At 41.4% G+C, this 20070-nt stretch overlaps 1 protein-coding gene across 10 annotated transcripts in view; it reads right to left on the bottom strand.

The window, feature by feature from the left end:
* Positions 1-5051: 5051 nt before the first annotated feature.
* LOC135250381 (ryanodine receptor 3) overlaps positions 5052-20070 on the bottom strand; it is a 126762-nt gene continuing 111743 nt past the window's right edge. For 6 of the 10 annotated variants that reach the window (XM_064326604.1, XM_064326613.1, XM_064326623.1 and 3 more), the window contains 22 exons: positions 19282-19299; positions 18415-18495; positions 17739-17827; positions 17493-17621; positions 17121-17225; positions 15983-16064; positions 14141-15453; positions 13877-13938; positions 13631-13799; positions 13378-13464; positions 12722-12913; positions 12168-12298; positions 11753-11795; positions 11466-11593; positions 11143-11203; positions 10890-11036; positions 10670-10804; positions 10144-10300; positions 9798-9862; positions 8796-8896; positions 7513-7564; positions 5052-6179 (listed from right to left, as the gene is read on the bottom strand). In XM_064326604.1, coding sequence (XP_064182674.1) covers positions 6084-6179; positions 7513-7564; positions 8796-8896; positions 9798-9862; positions 10144-10300; positions 10670-10804; positions 10890-11036; positions 11143-11203; positions 11466-11593; positions 11753-11795; positions 12168-12298; positions 12722-12913; positions 13378-13464; positions 13631-13799; positions 13877-13938; positions 14141-15453; positions 15983-16064; positions 17121-17225; positions 17493-17621; positions 17739-17827; positions 18415-18495; positions 19282-19299 — 3443 coding nt within the window. In that variant the 3' untranslated portion in view covers positions 5052-6083. The remainder of the gene's footprint in view (positions 6180-7512; positions 7565-8795; positions 8897-9797; positions 9863-10143; positions 10301-10669; positions 10805-10889; positions 11037-11142; positions 11204-11465; positions 11594-11752; positions 11796-12167; positions 12299-12721; positions 12914-13377; positions 13465-13630; positions 13800-13876; positions 13939-14140; positions 15454-15982; positions 16065-17120; positions 17226-17492; positions 17622-17738; positions 17828-18414; positions 18496-19281; positions 19300-20070) is intronic. The other 4 variants (XM_064326639.1, XM_064326669.1, XM_064326677.1 and 1 more) reach the window with 1 other exon arrangement.

Raw genomic sequence — 20070 nt, 5'->3', positions numbered from 1 at the left:
CTCAAAACACATGATACTTTGACCCCCAGAACTATGCCTTTACTTCATTATTTCTTGCCTAAATTTAAGGCAACGTGGTGCATTGTTATTTGGAATATCAAAGATTAAAAACATTGATTTTAATATCATAAACACATATGTAGCATCCAATGTCTTATTTCTCTTTAAATTGTGTTCACATTGCATTACCATCCCATTCAGAATTCTGAAACGTTCTGATGCATAGACACCAAACCATCCTTTCGCTTTAATGAATTGGGAAACTGAATTGGGAAGCTTGCCTCAACTAGCAGCTTCTAAATTATGTATGTTTGCTAATTTTCTTTTTTGAGGGACGTTCCACCTCCAGCTTTTCAGCTTTTCTACACTCTTTGCCTTGCTGGCATTGTTAAAGGGATAGTGAATTTTTTTAAGTTTTTAAAATTATATGAGTTTTAATGTATGTTTCAATGTTTGAGCGCAATGAAGGACTTCAAAAGTGGTTTGAAGCGAAGAAATGCATTTAATGCATGCATTTAATAGTGCTTATCCTTCCAGCGGCCACACATATGAACACATTAATTTAAAAAACAATATTCAACAAACACTTTAGAGTGAACATACATTTCCATTTTTATATTGCGCCAGTACATCTTTCCTTGAGCACAGGAGCCTCGAGTTGTATGTGCGACAGGAAATAGTTTATATCCTATTATTTCCTATATTTATGTTTATAATTTTGAATAAATGCTACAATATTTTTGCTTTGAACCACAAAGCCATTGTAAAGCAAACAAGTCATCAAAAACGCCTGTAAATATATGGAATGTATTTTATCACACATAAAATACTTGGACTAATGAAAAGCACTAAAACCGAAATAATATCAGACAACTCCGGAGAGGGAAGTATCCCTTTAACGTCCCCAGGCATTTCTCTCCTTCTCTCTCTCTGACTGTGATCCCATTTAGGGCTGGTGTGAATCATGGGTTCGCACATCCAGAATGGCCTCTCTCAGGGCGGTTATAAATACTGGCTTTAATGCAGCATTCCTCTTCACCGCACCACAGCCCCCTAATGCAGACAGTCGGGCCTCCGCAAGCCGGGAGAAATTCTTCAGACAGATGTGGCCTCTCTCTGTACCCCAACTGTCCCGACACAGGTTTTATGATTATTAACCCCAACCCTTTGTCCCTCCAATAGTCAATGCAGTGTGTCACCCAGCTGCCTCCTGTCTAGTGCATTTTGTCTGTGGTAGTGTTAGGGAACAGGTCTGGTAACCACGGGGTTATAGGTTTGATTCTCTGCGCAACTGTTGTACTTTTCAGCAAAGTAAAAAGTCAATTTCTGCATAAAAAAGCAAAACAGCAAAAAATTCACACAAGAACATCTATATAAATTGACATGGATAATAAAAAATGGCTTTACATATTTACATATTACTCTATTTTACTTGAACAGTATTTATATCCTTCAAATAGTATACAGTACAAATGTTTCAGATTTACAGTATATACTCTTTCATTTCATTTCACATTTCATTTGAGTGAGCCAACTCTTAAGTAGACACAAAAGTACAGTGGCTATTTAATGCTGTTGCTGGATGATGCAGTAGTGAAGCAAAATGAAATAGAACACATGCAGGTGGCTCATGCCCTCACGTGACTCTGAGACACGGGCAGGTCACTGCGATGCCCTGGCCCGCCTGTTGGGACCCTGACCGCGTCTGCATGCTGAAGGGTCAGATGGAGCAGAAGGTGAGGCACACAGGAGCTGTAAGAGGTGTTGATGAGTCTCCTAAGTAATGTGTTAATGCCTCTCGCTCTCACCAAACACCTGGTTTGGTATGATTCAAATACACAGCGTGACTTTTACATCACCCAACTGAATAGGAAGTGCAAGTTTACTTTAATAAAGAACAGAACTGAAGGGAAGGAAATAGTTGGTCTAGTGAGCAATATGTCTACCGTGAGCAAGGGGAAAATGGAAAAATTTCCTTGGTCCAAAATCAAAGCAGTCACATACACATCCAAATTATACAGTAGGTACAAGACCACAAAAGCTATGAACTAAAGGAAATAAAGTCAGCACACTATTCTTTGAGCTCCTGTGATGAAACCTCCCAATGTCCATTATTGCGCAGTACAATGCACTGAGTCTAAGCTCCAAGCTCCAAGAGCTCACAGAAGAACAGGAAAGGCGGTTACTCAAGTGGACACTTTAAGCCTCGATATAAGGCTGAAATATTTTTGATCTAGAGACCAATAAGGTGCAGACAGAAGGTAGCTATTAGACAGCAGGGCAATGCTGAATTAAAGTGCTACACTTGTAAGAAAGGGATAATGACTGATTGAGAAATTGTCCTACCTTGTCAATTAATTACCCAGCCCAGTCTGTGGTCTGTTCTTAAATGTTCCTGTCTTCTAAATTAATGAATTAACTTTTTCAAAATGAACTCTTGCATTTAAAATGTTCAATTTCATGCAGGAACCTTATTACAAAGAGAAAGTTCATGCCATTCATTTGATAGAGAGGAAAAGGTTCTCTTCTGGCAATTGATAAAACAAGGGCAAGTCAAAGGCAAACATCTGTCAAGCATCATACAGCAGATTAAAGCTAATTTTATATGATTTAAGACATTATATAAAGATATTTCACCGCAAGCTACGTTTCCATTATTACAGTATGAGACTTATGAGAATTATGAGACTTTATAATGTTACTTCAGCTAGGCTTGCCCAGTGAACTAGGGGTATATGCATATTAGCATGAACAGTGCGGGACATTATACAAAGACTAGACATTCGCTTTTAACTCAGCTTGAGAAGACAAAATAACTGTGTGAAATGGGCATTAGGACTAATCAAACAACTGCAATTCAATCAATATTATATACAACTGCCTGAAACCACTCAAGCCCACTTGCATGTAAAATACAAATGGGCTTGAGTGGTTTTAGCAAATTAAGAAAAATGTACTCTTCTGAAGGTTGTTTTGTCTGCACTCCAGCACACTGGCTTTGAAATGAAAAGGTTAAAGCGTAGACTGCTTTAACTTGCGGGTATTTACATCCATATTGGGTGAACAATGTAGGAATTACAACCATTTTTATACATTTTGGAGGACCAGATGTGAGTTGTTGTATTATTTGTTCATGCACAAGAAAATTCATAATAGGTCTAGGATTGATTACAGGTGTGGTATTTGCATTTTGGGAGTATACTGCTGTTGTCTCTCAAAATGAGGATCAGAGAGGTTGAGCTGAGCAATAGAAAACAATCTGGTAGATGGCTGAAAGAACACTGTAGTGGATGACTGAAGAATACTTGCATTTGTAAAGAAAGACGATCTGGCGAGCAGATCAAGATAACTCTTCAGGATGTAGGCATACATCAAAGACTAATGAAGAGAAAAGACTACACCAACTTAACCTCAGTGTCCACTGCAAGATGAAAACCATTGGTAAGCCTCAATAACAGAATGGCCAGGTTAGTTTGCTAAAAAGTGCATAAAAAAAAATGAGCGTATTAAACTGTACCAAAGTGATGGAAAGAGCAAAGTATGAAGACTGTATCACTGTCCAAATACTCCCAGGCTGCCCTGTATATTTGTGAGATTGCAGATTAATAGAAGAGCTATAGTGTCAGAAATATTTCATTAATATTGTATGACATTGGTATGATAATGAATTCACTCTACACTCACACATTTAATTAGTAAAATGCTAACAGTGTCTGACCCCTATTGCTTCTGTACACTGTGCATGTCCGTATCACCCAATCATAAAGAGTTTTGCCCATGCTACAAATGTGCAAAGTAAGAATTCTTTAAAGCTGAAAAAACTTTTTTGATGGTAACGGGCTGTTGCATGACGGTATAGTGCGTGGCTGATTATATAAAGGGAGTAAATGCCGTCTTCTCATCAGTGCAGGTGGTCACCAAATGGCCTGCAGGCTGCTGAGCAGGTTTCCTGAATGCTGATCATCACTGCTCAGAGTGAGTGTCCCTGTCTGGACCCACAGCCTGAGGACGGTGTGCCAGTCCAGCAGCGTGGGCCTCTCCCCCAATCTGGCTGCATTTATTCCAGACGTCTCTTCCTAGATGACTTCCGCCGTTTGTGGCGACTGAGAACAACTGGGTTCCCGCCCACCCAGCTCCATGCCTGCATAACGAGGCTGTTAATTTGGTTTTGGCAATGATGAGCTGTCTTTCCATGGCGGTATCCCAGGAGACGGGAGGTGAAGCTGGAGCCGGCGAAGGAGGTGGTGATTGAGGAGGGGTCTGCTTCTCCTGACCCTAGAGCTGGAAACTGAGGTACTGGATTCACTCTTCAGACAGAGGGGACAAGACAGCCTCATGGTGGATTCATGGTGACTCTGCAGATGGCCAGAGATCTGTATCTGAGAACACTACCTGATGGGTTTTGGTCCATTTGCAGTCATGGCAGTGTGATGGAGGCTTGGCCATGGGGGAAAAAAGCAAATTACAGAAAGAGTCTCTGTCTGACTTTATGAATGAAGTCAGGAATAACCACCCCCCCTCCTCTTGCCTCTGCACTTTCGCTGATAGGGACTGACAAAGATGAGCAGTTGTGATATCCATGCGGGAACAGTTTACAGGACCTCTGGCTGCTCACTAGCACTCACAAGAACGGCCTTTAATGACGTCTATTAAGGAAGGACAGGGAATATGCTGAAGGGCAGAAGGTGAAATGAGGAAGAAACAGGGCAATCCACCTTCCAGACACATACCCGAGGAATAAAAATCTCCACTCTTTAATGTCTTCCTGCTTATTTGTCGGCAAAGAAGATTTTTAATGAACATAATAATTACAAGAGGTACATTTAGTGCTTCTGGGGAATTGGGGTTCAGAGGTCAGTCATTAGGTTAAGAGGTCAGTATTGAGCTTCCTGCATGTGATGCTGGTGTTTCAGTTTGATTTTTGAATTCCCATGGTCAGACAACGATGTAATTTCCTGAGAATTCTGTCAGCTCTGTTCAAGCCAATGCACATTCACTGTTTCAGTTCACGCACCAATACTAAACACAGATACATTACTGAGAGATGGAAGTTATTGCACTGGGTAATTTATTTCTTTTCCTTAAAAGAGCACAGTTTAGCAAAGCTACTACATACAAATGGCCATACAACAGCATTTTTGTCTTAAAGTATTCAGCAAATTTTGAAACATGATTTCCTTGTGTTTTTTTTTTTTCATTGTACCGTGACATTTTGCAGTAGGGATGCTGCATTTCGAAATAACCTCAACCAAAGAGCATTAACGCAGTCCAACCTTATTCTTTTTTTTAAAAACAAATGAAAACAAAAGCCACAAAACTAACCTAGGTACATCTGCTTGTTGCTAATCCAGGAGAACTACAGCACTAACATTCTAGAAAGAACAGAAATGGTTTTGCATAGCTTTGTCATGTTGTTAAGGCACTTTATTAATACTTTATAGTAGGCATTTTCATAGCATTTTCAACCTTTTAGCTGGACGGTTCTTTTAAACTGTATTATTCATCTCAGCAAGCAGATTGACACCATGTATAATAAAACACAACTTCGTTCTATATAGATCTACTCACCCTAGGGTTTGGCATAAGTCTCATTTCCAACATTCAGTGAATATTGAAGTAGTATTCTTGTGCATATTAGGGTGGAGATTCACACCTCATTCCATAACCCCACACAATCCAGAGTTTCTCAAAAAGACAAAAAATTTGTGCAATGGTTTGGGGTTAGGTGGAGGAAAGGCAACGCGTTGTCAAAAAAACGGACTGTTCCAGAAAAGAGAAGAAAAACAAATGTCTGGGCAGGTTGGACTTTGCAGTTTCTTGTAAATTGGCACGTGGCACTGTACCATAGGTAACAGGAAAACACCTTACGTTGATATGAAATGGTTATTCCGTAATACAAAAGGTAGCATTACGACTCGTGCGTCTAGTCCTTCTTTAAAGTTTAAAAGAGGCATACGTTTTCAGTAGTTAACTTGCGTCACTGGGAGTGTGGTAGTTCAGCTGGACAAAGTTTTGGGTGCAGTCTGTGGAGTGTCGCTGGGGATGGTGGGAGTGGAGCGGGGTCGGACAGCGCTGTGTCCTCTCTACCCCAGCTGGTCCTCATACTGCTTGCGGAAACAGTCCCCGGCAGGGAAGAAGTCCCAGCATCTCTCCTGGTACATCTTCCAAACGTACGACTCCTGAAGGGGAAAGAGAAACAGCGCATTAGCACGGCGTCAGTTCAGAGCAGCTTTCTCAAATGCATTAAACAGGGGCTACCTGTGCACATGATCGGCATACATACATACGATACTTAGTTGGACAGGGAACTGCGTTGCTTGTTTAGCGTATGATACCCTCAACAAATGTACTTCTGGACCTCTGCTGACAATAACTGGCTTATTCTTTGACGTAAATTATAAGCCTGGCCCAATTTAGAACACTGATAGTTCAAGATGTTCTAATAGCTCAAAAGTCAGGTGTAATGGCTGACTCCATCAAGGCTGATTAACCCCAGGCTCTGACTCTGTGCAAACAGTCCATTTGCATGCAGGTGAGTTGGCGCAGTGAAGAGCATTAATGCTCCCACGCTCCTAGGGAATCTTCAGGGGGTCAGCAGCTTTCTCTGGATGCGCCTGACAACGTCTCTGGAGGTAATGTGCTATCCCTTTGTTTCTGAATGTCCTGGGGCTGTTTGTGAGATATCTCTCGAGTGACAGCCACTCATCTCATGTGTTAAAAGAGCAATGACATTTAACAAAAAACAATAAATAATATTCTCATTCTCATGTTTCCTTTTTCAGTCAACTTCTTACTGAACAAATAATACTGAACTATAATTATGTTGGGGGGCGGGTTGGTGTTGAAATTGGATCATTCTTGAGTGTCAAATGCATTTACTAACTGCTACATTTTTAAATAACCAATTCACTACAATATGTATGTATAGCAGACAGTTACACAATCAATCCAAAATAAAACAGTTAATGAAGAGACTACCTTATAACCAGTACCATTTTCATTTAACAACATGAATTTACGAATTCAAAATGAACTTGAAATCCAGCATGAGAGAATTGTGTTATTGTGGTACAGGATGTATTAACAAATTAGTCGATGAAAAATGGAAAATCACTTTGCCTCGGAATTAAATTGCACACACAACTGAGATTTTGAGTGTAGTGTGAGTACCACCATGAGAGACACATTGAAAAAAACATCATTAGACACCAAGAGGCACACTGATGCCACGATACTTAAATGAGAGTAGTTCTGCCACGAATATGAGCAGGATAAAGATTATTACTATGATTATTATTGCTACAAAATGAGTGGGCATGATTAAACAAATTGAAGGAATTTTGGTAGATGTTCACAGAGCATTGGTTGATATGGAAAGGGGTGTATTGTGCAATTAAAAAAATGTTTGAGTACCACAGAAAATTTCATATGAGATCATTTCTCTAATATATATGAGTTTCAGATTCATTGGCAGGTCAAGATAGCGGTTACAGGGTAGAACAGGAGGCGTACCTGACCAGTGTGCTCCGTCTCGTCCTTGTTGATGAGGTACATAAGGAAGAACCTGCAAGGGCAACAGAAACAAAATGACTGGGGATACTGTCACTGTTCATACACAACATGGACACTCATGAATTAATGAATTACAGTGCATTTCATGGCCCATTACTTAGGACAGATGCTCACTTCAAACATCACCATTGGTTAGCACACACCTAAGCTAATGCACAGTGGCTATTTTATGCAGGACACTCATCAAACCTTAGTTTTGGTGGAGACGCATATATACTGTAAATAAATCCAGTTAAGCTTAGGGATAATCAAATGGAAGATTTTAGAAAATAAGCATAAGTAGACTTCTTCTAATGTTCGACAATGTTGAAAGATTCTGCAGAAGATGACCATACAATGAAAGCTTAATCTCCTCCAAAGCATAGCACCATTTTTCCAGGTCATCACACAACTCAGCACTCAAGTCTGACCAAGAATCCAAATCAATCTGAATGATTTTCAATTGTATTTTGTCCCACCAAGTTAAGTGAACCAGAAATGGTAGATAATTCCAACATGACAGACTGTGGTTGTCCAGACAGCTTTGTACCTAAATGGATTTTTGTGAAATCATTAGGGTTCACAATAGTGGACATTTAATATTGCCCCCACAGTGTCGGAGGCATTTCAAATGATGTTACATTTTCCGTTGCAATAGTAGTGGGTCTGTTGTTGCTAGAGTAACAGAGTGTAGTCGCCATGGTTTCCCGGGACTGACAATTCTGGCTTTCTATAATGAAGCAGCATGGAAATTAATTCTGAAAAGAGAACAATGGGCATCCTTGACCCTTAGTCATCCCCATAAGCAGCAGCAAAATCACGTTCATATCACAGCATGTTAACCACCAAGCTTAATTTAAATACTCAAAACACAGAACTACAAGTCTGTAACCAAGTGAAACATTCTTCTGTAACTGCTACATCCGGTATGTTGAACAGGAAACCAAAAATTGATCTAAAGTGATCCAAAGTAAAATGTCCATCAGGTAAATTTTGGAAAAGGAAAGTTTCAGGCTGCAGCAGATAATTTTTTTAATTAAATCTCTGCGGACTATTCTGCCATCTTTCTAAAGGTTTAAAAATATGATTAATCAAAATCAGATACAGAATAAATGCAACTCACCAGTAAGATTGCATTCTAGGTGTCACCAAAACACAATACAATCGACACATCTTTTGTGTACGTGAATGGTCTCTTTAAGGCATGTGAGTACAAGGGGTGAGGGTGGCAGAGGGATACTCACAGGTAGTTGGCCAGGTTGTGCTCTTGTAAGGTATGTGTCTCAAAGCCATGTGGGGTCGTATCAAAGTAGTCATTACCAATCCCACAGATGAAGCATTTAGTCTGAGGAATAAACAAGGAACAAATCTGTCAGCTGAGTGCATTTTAAATAATATGCAGACATGAAGCTCTTGCCCAAGAAAGCACGCCCACCACTGTAGAATATAGTAGGATTTTGTCACAATGTGAAACTATCACATACATATGAAATAATTATTTAATACATATGTTATTAGCATACTCCCAGCTATGGGGCTAATGACCAAGGGCAGTCACAAAGGTACAGTTGGTGTTATACAGTATGTGCTGTTATTAAACATTATGCAAGTAAATAAATTTGGGACACTTCAGTCAAAGTCCATCATTTGGCAAGATTTTGTACAGTTTAGAAAATATCAGGCTAGCCAGGATATTTTACTGATAATAAATGCTTTGCCTTTGTAGTGAAAGACAGCTTTGCAAAGTACAGCCTTACCTTCACAACAAATGATGTGATGGCACTTGCCCAGAAAATAGCAAGCAATGCAGGCACGGTACAATACATGTACAGTTGGGCTTCCCTCTGCACAAATCTTGGGCCCTGAGTATATTCATCATGCTCATCGTGAAACGATTTATTGTGAATTGATTCTTCCATGCTAGCTACTGAGAACAGCTGGAATTTAGGTGTGCACTAATCTTAAATAAAAGTACAACCCCACAAGATTTGTAATGCTTTGCAATGTCAAACAATAGAAATGGAAATCTGACTGTCCAGTATGTACATATGCTGAATTACCTTGTATTAACAACATAAACAAATGTCTAGTGTGTGTATGAGAGCACAGTGAACCTACAAATTATTATTTTAAGATTGCAGTTCAGGTTTTCCATATAGAGCAGATCTGAAAATCTTGAACAAAACTTCATACAGTAAATTGAACTGGAAAGCCATGGGGATCAGGTAAAATCTCTTCATGCTCACCTCCATGTCCTCTTTCACTTGTTCCTGCTGATCTCTCAGCTCTCCAAATGCATCAATGATCAGACCTGTTTCAGCACATAATCAAGACTGTGAATGCCTCTTACGTCACCAAACTATTTCAAAAAGTGTCGCTGCTGAAACTGAACAGGGACAGTGGGATTAGGACTACGATGTGTTGTGAAACTATAGAAGGTTATTTTCAGAGCTGAGCTGTGAAGGAGCAGTTGGGGAATAATCCCCTAGCTTCACACTCTTTCTGGGCATCTCAGAGCCTCTTGCACAGCCAAGATAACTTTAAAATGGGTGGTACTCACTCCCCCCCCCCCGCAATGGCATGAGTACAAACCCTGGATGATGGCCAGCAGAATGACAATGACAAAGAAGAAGAAAGTGATGTCGAACAGAATGCGGTAGAGTTCGTAGGGGTCGCCTGCTGGGTCCTCAATCTCGTCACCGATACCACCGCCAGCACGCACGCCCACATACATGTGGAACAGATAGCACTGGAAAGAGACAGGGAAAGGGGACACTTCTTGCGGCAGATGGGAAAATTCCTTCACACACTGCATTACATTGCAATCACTTAACACACGCTCTTATCCAGAGTGACATATAGAAGTGGAGAGCACCAGTATAACTTTCAGGAATACAAAAATGGGATGTCACCAAGAAGGCACAGAGGCCCATTAATAATAAATAACTGCACTGTTAAATATGAGGCACAGAATCTTAATCCAGCTAATTTACAGGTGGTTCCAAACATTTCCTTGTGTGAAATGTTCTCTAAGCTAACGACTCAAATCTAGTATTGTAGCGGAGAGTGAAGCTGAATTTTATGCCTGTTTGGTTAGGTGGAGGGATGGGACACTCACGGTCATCATGTCATCACACTTCATGTCAGGCTCGTCCTCGTCCTCGCTCTTGTTGTAGAACTTGCGGAAGAAATTGAAGGCCACAACTGTGTAGAGGTACACTACCACAGCTAGCAGTCCCACAGTCAACACAAGCTGTGTACAAAGGAGAGAGGACCTCAGTTATGGAACTCCACTGTCCCAAGTAAGTGCTATTGCTCAGATTAGAAGGAATCCTTACCTGTTTACCGTTGTGGGTGACAGAGGACAGAATGGTTCTCAGTGTCTTGAAGCCCATGGCAATATCCAGCAAGTGGGCAGCAAAGAAGAAGTTATTGTAATGCCCCAGGATGGACATGGTGGTGTACCACACCAGGTAGAGGAAAGACTACAAAAAGAGCACATCGTCACCCACAGTGTTCAATGACACTTCAGAATGGTAATACTATTTACTACCAACACCAAGCAAATCTACTATCTAGTATCAAACTCACATTATCAGTGAACACTACGCCCATCTTCCAGATGTGATACTTTGTGTCAATGGAGCTCAGCCTGTAGAAAAAACAATTGCATATGCACAGAAGAACAGGTAACTCATTACTGATAAAACGTTCAGCCAACCAAGAGCACTAAGATATAACCATACTATCAAAGCCATTATATGCACAGAAATCTCAGAACAAGGCCTGGTGAAGAGGACAGGGACCTATTGTGAAGCACGTGTTAAATTAGACCAGTAGGGATGTGCAGTGTGACTGCTTGAAATAATTCTCTGTCTGGATTAGAATCACCATACCAAACTACAGTCCCTTACCAGGACACCAATGAGGCCTCCTTCACCACTGTCTCCTCTGTGGGGTTGAAGTCCAAGGCACTCTTGTCCAGACCCAATAGCTCCGCAATACGTTCGGCCCCGTAGAGATCCCCATACTTATTAATGACCTGTACACAACGGAAATGAGCTGGGTTACAGATGGAACAGATAGAATGGCAATACCGTAATTGTAAGGTGAGACCATGCTGTACAACCCCTGTTAGACCACACAGTGATTAACTGCTGTACTCCCATGTGTAAAAATTAGTCTGTGGAATTCTACTTGCCTTTCGCTTCACAAATTTGTCCCAGTAGTTATTGGGGAAGGATCTGTGTGCAATAAGAAAAGGGACACATCACACTCCTTGGTTAATATTCGAAAAGGTGACAGAGAGGGGGCAGTCAGCTGCACTGAACAAGTGGGACCCAAGCACGGCTCAAAGCGTCAGCGCACTTCAGTTACCGTGGGTGAAGGAAAGCCCATGTGGTCGAGCGGCTGTGGAATGGCGGGGGGGATTTGCAGTCATTGTGTAAACTGACATAGACACTTGTGCCATACAGTGAGTTGACATGCTCCATTGTCTCACATGCACAAAACAGTCTGAATGAGGCCTCTCCTTTTCTCTATTAGCACAAAATCGGGGCTAATTGAAAGAGCCGAGGAGAGCACAGCTGTGCATGGCGTTCTTCTGTCGGACTTACGGGGTATTGATGACCAGCCGATCCCATTGTCCTTTGATGTCATCATCCGAGGGCTGCTCCGTAATGTACAGGCCATCAAACTCCAGCCTCCTGGCAATCTCCTTCTCTCGCTTAAACACCACCAGGGGAACCTTAGGGAGACAGGGTGCTAATTCAGTACACTACCTCACTCACCTCTGTCTTGGCAAAATAAACAGAAGGCGAAAGAAATTAAGACGTTTTTTATCCTGTGTATCGGTAAGTTTATTTGTTCTTTAAATGTATGTTAACATTTTAAGGATTTAGCAGACCCTCCAATCCCGAGTCACTTACACATCTCACTACCTATGTACATACAATCCGTTTATAAAGATGGATATTTAACTGACGCCATTTTTGTTAACGGCACCTTGCTCAAAGCCTCAATGAACGTGCTTCAGCTGGGAATCAACCCTAAAACCCCAGTTACATAACCAATAAATATATATAAATAGCAATGGATTTAATACATAATGCAGCAATGGCATAACTTTGTTGCCTTATTCAGGGTATATCGGAGCAGTCATATGGGTTACCTTTAGATAGTAGTATCCCACCACACAAAGGAAAGAGATGATGGTGTGGAGTATAGCCAGGAAGCGTAGAGTTGGAGCCATGTAGCCAGTGCTCTCCTGCAACACAAAGTACTCCATACCACCCTCATCCTCATCTTCATCATCGCCATTCCAGGGGTCAGGGTCTTCGTCACCTGAGTCATCTCCAGTCACCTAAAAACAGTAGAATCCTTGTGCTACAATTTGTATGGAACTTTTTGTTAAAGCATCACAAAACACTTCACAGTCAGACATCAATTTGTCTTTGTGATGCGGCAGCTATGCTATGCCAGCTCACCACATATCAGGAAGGTAGATTTGCAAGCACTATATTAGCAGTTAAACTGTGGGGGTAATTACTTAACCAGAATGAGATACTTTGATAAGACCATCAAGGTTACACACCAAGTGAAAATTCATGCATGGCATTTAATGGAATGAGGAACTCATTCTGTTAAATTCCTATATTTAGTGTCTCTTCTGAAATTGGAACTTTGTGAGAAAAATCTGACTGAAAGGAAAGAGTGCCCCCCTAGTTTGCCACTAACATTTCTCACATCAGAACTAAATATCAGCCATCGTTTTCAGTGTTCTAGGACTGTTGTGCAGTTATGTTTAACCCCAGCAGGGGTTGTTACCTTGTAGAAGAGAAGGATAAAGTTGATGGCAAAGGCGACAAACAAAGCCAGCAAGCGAAGGTTGTAAAAGTTTCTCGCCAGATAGTTCTGAAAAAAAGAGTGAATTTATTAAACTTATTCATCAAACAAGTGGTTTTATTAACATTTTCTCATTTACATCAATCATGGTTGTTTCCTATGTTCATAGTCCTCAAGCAGGAATGCTATGCAATTGTACATAGGTTGGTTGGATAATCATATCCTCCTGACTCACCAGCATCTTAGTCTGGTAGACTTCTAATCCTGCAAAAAAGCTGGCCATGAAGGCCTCTGGTTCCTCCTTTTTCAGGCCAGGTCTGTTTTTGGGGACTTTCTTCTCCTCATTTGCGGGCTCTGAAGGCTCCTCCTCCTTGGCCTTGTCCTTCTTCTCGCCATCCTCTGTGCTGTGGTGTGCAGACATTCAAACAGTGAGGAGCATGAATGCGTGAACAAACCCTGCTCACACTAAGAGGACACTCACTCTGCCTTCTCCGTCTCTGCCTTCTGATCAACCTCCGATGTCTCTTTAGATGCAGCCTCTTTCTGTGGAATACACAAAGCACAATGTCAGTCCCTTTCAAACACTGAACTTGCTGCACTGAAAAAAGAACATAAAGCCGCCCTGGTTTACATTAAAACAAGGGTCATGTATCCGCTTGTTTCCACAGATCAAATACTCATTAAGTAAAATACATAATACTACAGAAGATGGTGGTGTCATAATAGCACAAAGGCTGAATCTGACCTGAGCTTTTTTCTGCTTTACGGCACTAGCTAATGAAGGTGCGTCAACTCCGACGATCTCAGAGACATCTCCCAGGCCAGGTTCAGGTCCGTGCTTCCCCCCTTCTCTCTTAGGTGGTATGTTCATCAGCTCCGTCATCAAATCCACCTCAGACTGGTCCCCTTTTGCCATCTGTACCATCTCGGCCCCTGATGCTGATTCGCTCGTCTCCAACTTCTCTGATTCCAGCACGTCACCATGGATTCCAAACTGCGTTGGGTCAGGCATGTTGCCCAGAATGTCTGTCACCTTCATATTCTTGGCGCCCTCCACCAGGCCCCCACCAAACATGGAAGTCCAGAGGATATGGAAGAAGCCCCAGACCAGGTTGTACATGAAGCGGAAGAGACCAGTGAAGATCATCCAGAAGAAGGAGAAGAAACCCTTAATCATCTCCCGGATGCTCATCTTCCTGAACTTCTTGAATTGCTTGCGCATGTTCCTGACTGAGATCTGCTGACGGAAGTGGGACAAGTTCTTCTTCATGGAAACACAGGCAATAGTGAAGGCAGAGGATGACTCCAAGGCATGCTCCTCTTCTTCCTCTTCCAGTTCTTCCAGGATGCTGTGGGCGTCATCCTCGTCCTCCTCTGGTCGCTCCACAGCATCCGGCTCAGATATCTGGGAAGCAAGCTGCATCTCAAAAATGGTATCCTCACAGAAGTTGACGAAGAGCTCCATCTTCTCGCTCTCTCCGCCCTCGTTGACTACGTCGAAGATGAATTGCCGTTTGGACTCCTTGACCTGTGGCTTCTCCCACTGAGTTCTGCTGGACTCACTGATCTCAAAGTACACCCTCTCAATGCGCTTGGCGCCGCCCATGATCTCAATGCGGCCAAGGTAGGGCTCAAAATAGTTGAGCACACTCTCGGCCAGGTCTAGGAAGGCAGCCAGCCGTGAGTCGTGGGGCATGTGCTCTGACAGATTGGTTAGCAGCACCGCCACATTGAAGCCAATGTCCTTGGCAGGCTCATGGAAGCGCTCCACAAACTCTTCATAGTTGAACATATCGTTCTCATCGGCCTCTACACAGGAGAGCAGGAACTCAATCTCAGACTGGGTGTACTGCTTCTGGTTCTCCATGGACTTCTGGAATTCCTTCTTAGAGATTACGCCCTTGCTGTCAGGGTCAAATTCCTTGAAACTGTCAGAAGTAGTCAGATCCTTCAGCTTAAGGAACATGTCAAAGAACTTCAGGATCATCTCCACATTGCTAGAGGATTCCACCAAGGTGTCCACCATCTGCTTGCCAATTGTCCCATTCACCACATTACCTGTGAGAGAGCAGTATAGCTCATTAACCTTCTGGAAATATGCAATCGTCCACATATTGCTAGTAGTATACAAACACACACACCCGCAAACGCACACAAAATACTTTCTTTTAAAAACACTGAACAATTTAAACACACAAATTCTGTTAATTCAGTCCAATCTGTAAAATACTGCATCTAATTGACAATAATGGTTGCTTAGCATAAAACCTGTCAAGTTTCTGATAACTTCTGAAAAATTCTACCATTCTAATTCAGACTACTCCACCACTAGGTGCCCTAGTGAGGTAAATAAGAGTGCCGCCATGGAGAAGATTAACCACCAGATGAGTGGAGTGTGCAGACTAGAGAGTTCATGCAGGTGTGTATGGGCTGATGATGAAACAAGCTGTGCCCTCGCTTGCCTGGTACGTTACCACCAAGGTCTTGAATGATGCTAACTATGCAACTGGTTTACTTGCAAGCCACTATCTTCACTAATTACAAGCTGTCTCAGATGCATATTGTAGTACTATTCTGTCAGACTAACCTTCCAGAAGGGAAAGCATCATGACTACCATGTCCTTTTGCAGGTCCAGCAGCTCCTTCAACAACTCAATCTGGCTTGAATCCTATAGGAAGACAAAAAAGCAGCTTGGTGACACTGACACATAAGAAAAGGCAATTTGGCCCATCTCTGTGTGATACACGATGATAATAAATGACCATGATGACAAACCATTACCACAACCTGCATCTCTATGCTGTTATTGACAACAAGAAGTAGGAAAAACTACGGTTGACTAAAATAACTGGGGAATTTCTGAAGTGATGTTCCATGTTTCTGATAATGTCTTAAAAATGCTCCATTACTAGATTAAGGTTGCTCCCTTTTATATTTTACTTTCATTCTCCCTCAAGAGTCCACTTCTCGTGCCTTATCGCATAGTGGCAATCAGAAAGATGAAGGCCTCCAATAGATAATCCTTACAGTCAGCGCTATCCATAAACCTGCACTAATGTCATTCTATTAGTCAGGAGCAGGTGGCAGAGAAAGCCTGACTCAATTTTGGACGCCTGGGAGCTTAGCTCCCGGCGAGCAATAAAACCGAGGCACTTTGATCAGCCAAATCAAGCGCACCCACAAACTGTCCCATTGAGCCACTCTGTCCAATCTGTGCAGGAGGCTCTGAAGATACATACTGAAGCAAACCAATACTGTGACTGCTTTTTCGAATTTAATATGCCCCATGGCACACTAAACACAAGCAAGATTCATACTGAAGCAAGCCTACATTGTTTATGGCGCTAAATTAAGATGCCACATTGTAAGCTGACAACCAGTGAGAGTTACCCCGAAAGAAACCAACACTGTAGCTGGTTATCCACATTTCAAATACCACAATACAGGGGCTATAAAGGGGTATTAAAGGGTGACTTCATGAAATGACACTATTTCTGAATAAAGGGAGACCTCTGGTGGTAGTCGTAATTTTAAACGATTAATTCAGGTAAAATATGTATTTCTCTCTCTACTTAATGATTGTTTTACTGTATTATTTAACAAACAAAAATGTATCATTCACATGCAATTAATTACAGTAATGACATTTAATGTATGTGTTTTACCTGTTGAAAGCTTTATTTATATTCTAGAGAAAGGCTGTATTAGCTAGCAAGTGCATTACCTGTGAGAGCTTCATTTGCATGTTGGCAAAGACATGTAAGAACCCCACCACAGCATCCCACAGCCTACTGTGGGCCAGACTCTGCTGATTTCCAATACAGGGGCCCTGGGAGACGGAAAATATAAATCAAAGCACTGGGGTTTATCAAACAGAAAATTGATTATAGCTAGTATAACATTAGATGCAATATCATAACAGCACAAATTAATCCCCATCGGCCTCGAAACTGTTGAGAAACTGTCCAGACACCTAATCCGAAACACTCCCCAAAACACAATGGTTCCACGTAGGTGAGGTTACAGGTGCCTTCCAGAGACTGTAGAAGCTCACTCTTTTCTAGTGCACCTGCTTTACAGCACACTTGTCCCTTACCTGAATGTACTCAGTCAGAGAGTTGAAGATCTGCTTGGCTACAGCCAGGGCTTTGGAGAAGTTACGCTGCCCAGGCTCGTCCATGACATCTTTTCCCGAGTAATACCAGTAGAAATCGCTGATGGACTCCTAGATCACGGTCAGAAGTACCCACCCAGTGTGTTATTTATCATCAGTAAATAACCAGTGTGGCTCATTGAGACTCATTGATTTTGCAAGCTATATGTTTGCCTTTGTTTGTGTTACCTGCAGACGGAGAAGGTAGTCCACCGTGCTGATGATGATATTGACTGTGGTGGTGTTTCCTGTCTGAGTACGAAGGAAGTTTTGGAAGTCTGTGGAGTGCAGAGATACAATGCAAACCTCAGTATATATTTGCTTAGAAATCATACAGTATCTATAACGTAGATTAAATATTGAGGTGAGTATAATTGCTACTGTAGCTAAATACTAAAAAATGTCAACTGAATTTCTTAAAATATTAAACTGCAACAGTGAAAACTTTTTTTTAAATTTAAAAACATCCCCACCCAACTATGCGCAAACAGGCTTTCTATTAACACCCTTGGTTTTTTGCCTGCCAAGGGGTCTTGTCACATTATTGCAAGTAGTGTTCTGTCAGCCATATTAAAGTTAATAGTGCGTTGCAATGCCTTTTACGGGGATAACAAGCAATAACCCCAGAACCCCTGGAGTGGCAATGACAGAACCAATAATTAATTATTCATGACACATGATAAATTACCTTCTCACTCTCCACCCTACAGGGGTTAAACTGTCAAGATTCTGTAGCACACACTTTACTCAAAGTTTAATTCACAGAAGGGCAAAAATATGAAGCCACATACGTGTTGTGGTGAGGCATCTCATTTATGACTATGTTTCTCATGAAAGCTGCATTTATGCAGTACTTGGCACTTACCGTTGTTGTGACCTTCACAAAGAAGTTGCAAGAACCTAAAGAGATCCTTGGTGAACTCATCATTTTGCAGTACCTTGGAACCTTCGGAAACAGGAAATTAAAATGAATCAAATTCCTTGATGAAGGAATGGCAGAGGCCAATAGCTCTCATCTTAAACCTGACAAATTTTCAACAGCATAGCTTTCATGCCCTCACAAAACTACTGTCTATCCTTTGTGCTGACGAACTAACATCACTGCAAAGGATGTAAGCAACTTATTCAGGACTCCATATTGAAAAAATAGGCTGGGATTCAATAAACAATTAACTTTGGCAAACAATTAAAATAAATAATTATTATTATATTTTTCTTCACAAGTATGGCAAGTTCAGTGGTCACCGAAACTGAACCACCAAGATGAGTTTGTTAAGAAAAAGTGTAATGTTCGTGTGAAATACATGTTGATTACTTGTTAAAGTTAAGGACAAATGTTGATTGAATACAGCCAGAGTCTTATCAACTACATGATTAAAACAGCATAGCAGAGCACTGTTGTTTTAGATGCAAATGATGCTTGGGTGTTTTATTCTCATGGAAGAACCAAAAAACATTCTAGTTAGTACTGTTAACATTAAGAAACAATACACTTCTCACACAAATAACAAGCAATACTGTACGTAGTACAGGTGTTGAGTGGGTCAGTCAGTTTGGGTTTTTCCTTTTGTTTCTCAATAAAAATGTCTGTTCAGCATGCATGTTTTCCTGCAGACCACAGCAGTTGATTAACACATCCAGGACAGGGGGGAGGGGGGGAGGCAGGATTTGTAATGCCAGCATTCGGGACTGCAGCATTGCCAAACGAGTAGAATCTAAACCGTGTATTTACCCCGCTCACTCACGTTGACTGCGACCGATGAGTAAATATGATAAGAAGAAACAAACAAACAAAAAAAGCAGACATAAGCAAAGGAGAAGACATTGAGTTTCAATAAGAAGTAAGAGAGAGAGAGAGAGAAGAGAGAGAAAATTGACATCACTTTTTGCTATACAGAAGAGACACTAACATGCTGTTACAGAGAATCTCGCTTATTAAGTTCTGCACAAGTTTGGCAGGTGTCTGAGTGAGAAACGATACAACACTGGACTCACCATCACTTATGCCTGATTATATGAGATGGAAATGAGCTGGATTATGCACAATAACACATCCATTTATGCAAAACTATGGAAAAATGTGCTTAATCAAACTTTGACTGGATTCAATCAAAGTTTGTCCCAAACTTTGACTTAGAAATAAAGGCAAATGTTAGCAGTTATGTAAGTACAGCTGCCACCAAAATTAATTTAGCAGATTATATTTGAGAAGAAAAACACTTGCATTTACTTGTGAGTCAAAGTCAAGAACAAATGTTGACTGGATCTAGGCTGAAGTGTTCATTTTAATGCAACATTTGAATGTGTGCTGAATCTGTACTTCTTGACAGATCTGTTTAGGAGCTGAGTGAATTCTACAGAAAGGCTTCATTTGTAAAATGACACACGTCGATATGAATGAACATGGAGTCGGGCCGTTTCTGTCAGAAATAAAAGACGAGTGTGTTCAGCTAATGCTGTACCATCTGTACTGTGACCTCCCTTCAGCAGAGGACAGAATGGGGCATTCTGAGCCCTGAAC

The sequence above is a fragment of the Anguilla rostrata genome, chromosome 1, assembly GCF_018555375.3.
Source record: "Anguilla rostrata isolate EN2019 chromosome 1, ASM1855537v3, whole genome shotgun sequence".
NCBI classification, from domain to species: domain Eukaryota; kingdom Metazoa; phylum Chordata; class Actinopteri; order Anguilliformes; family Anguillidae; genus Anguilla; species Anguilla rostrata.
This window is presented reverse-complemented; position numbering and strand designations above follow the sequence as displayed.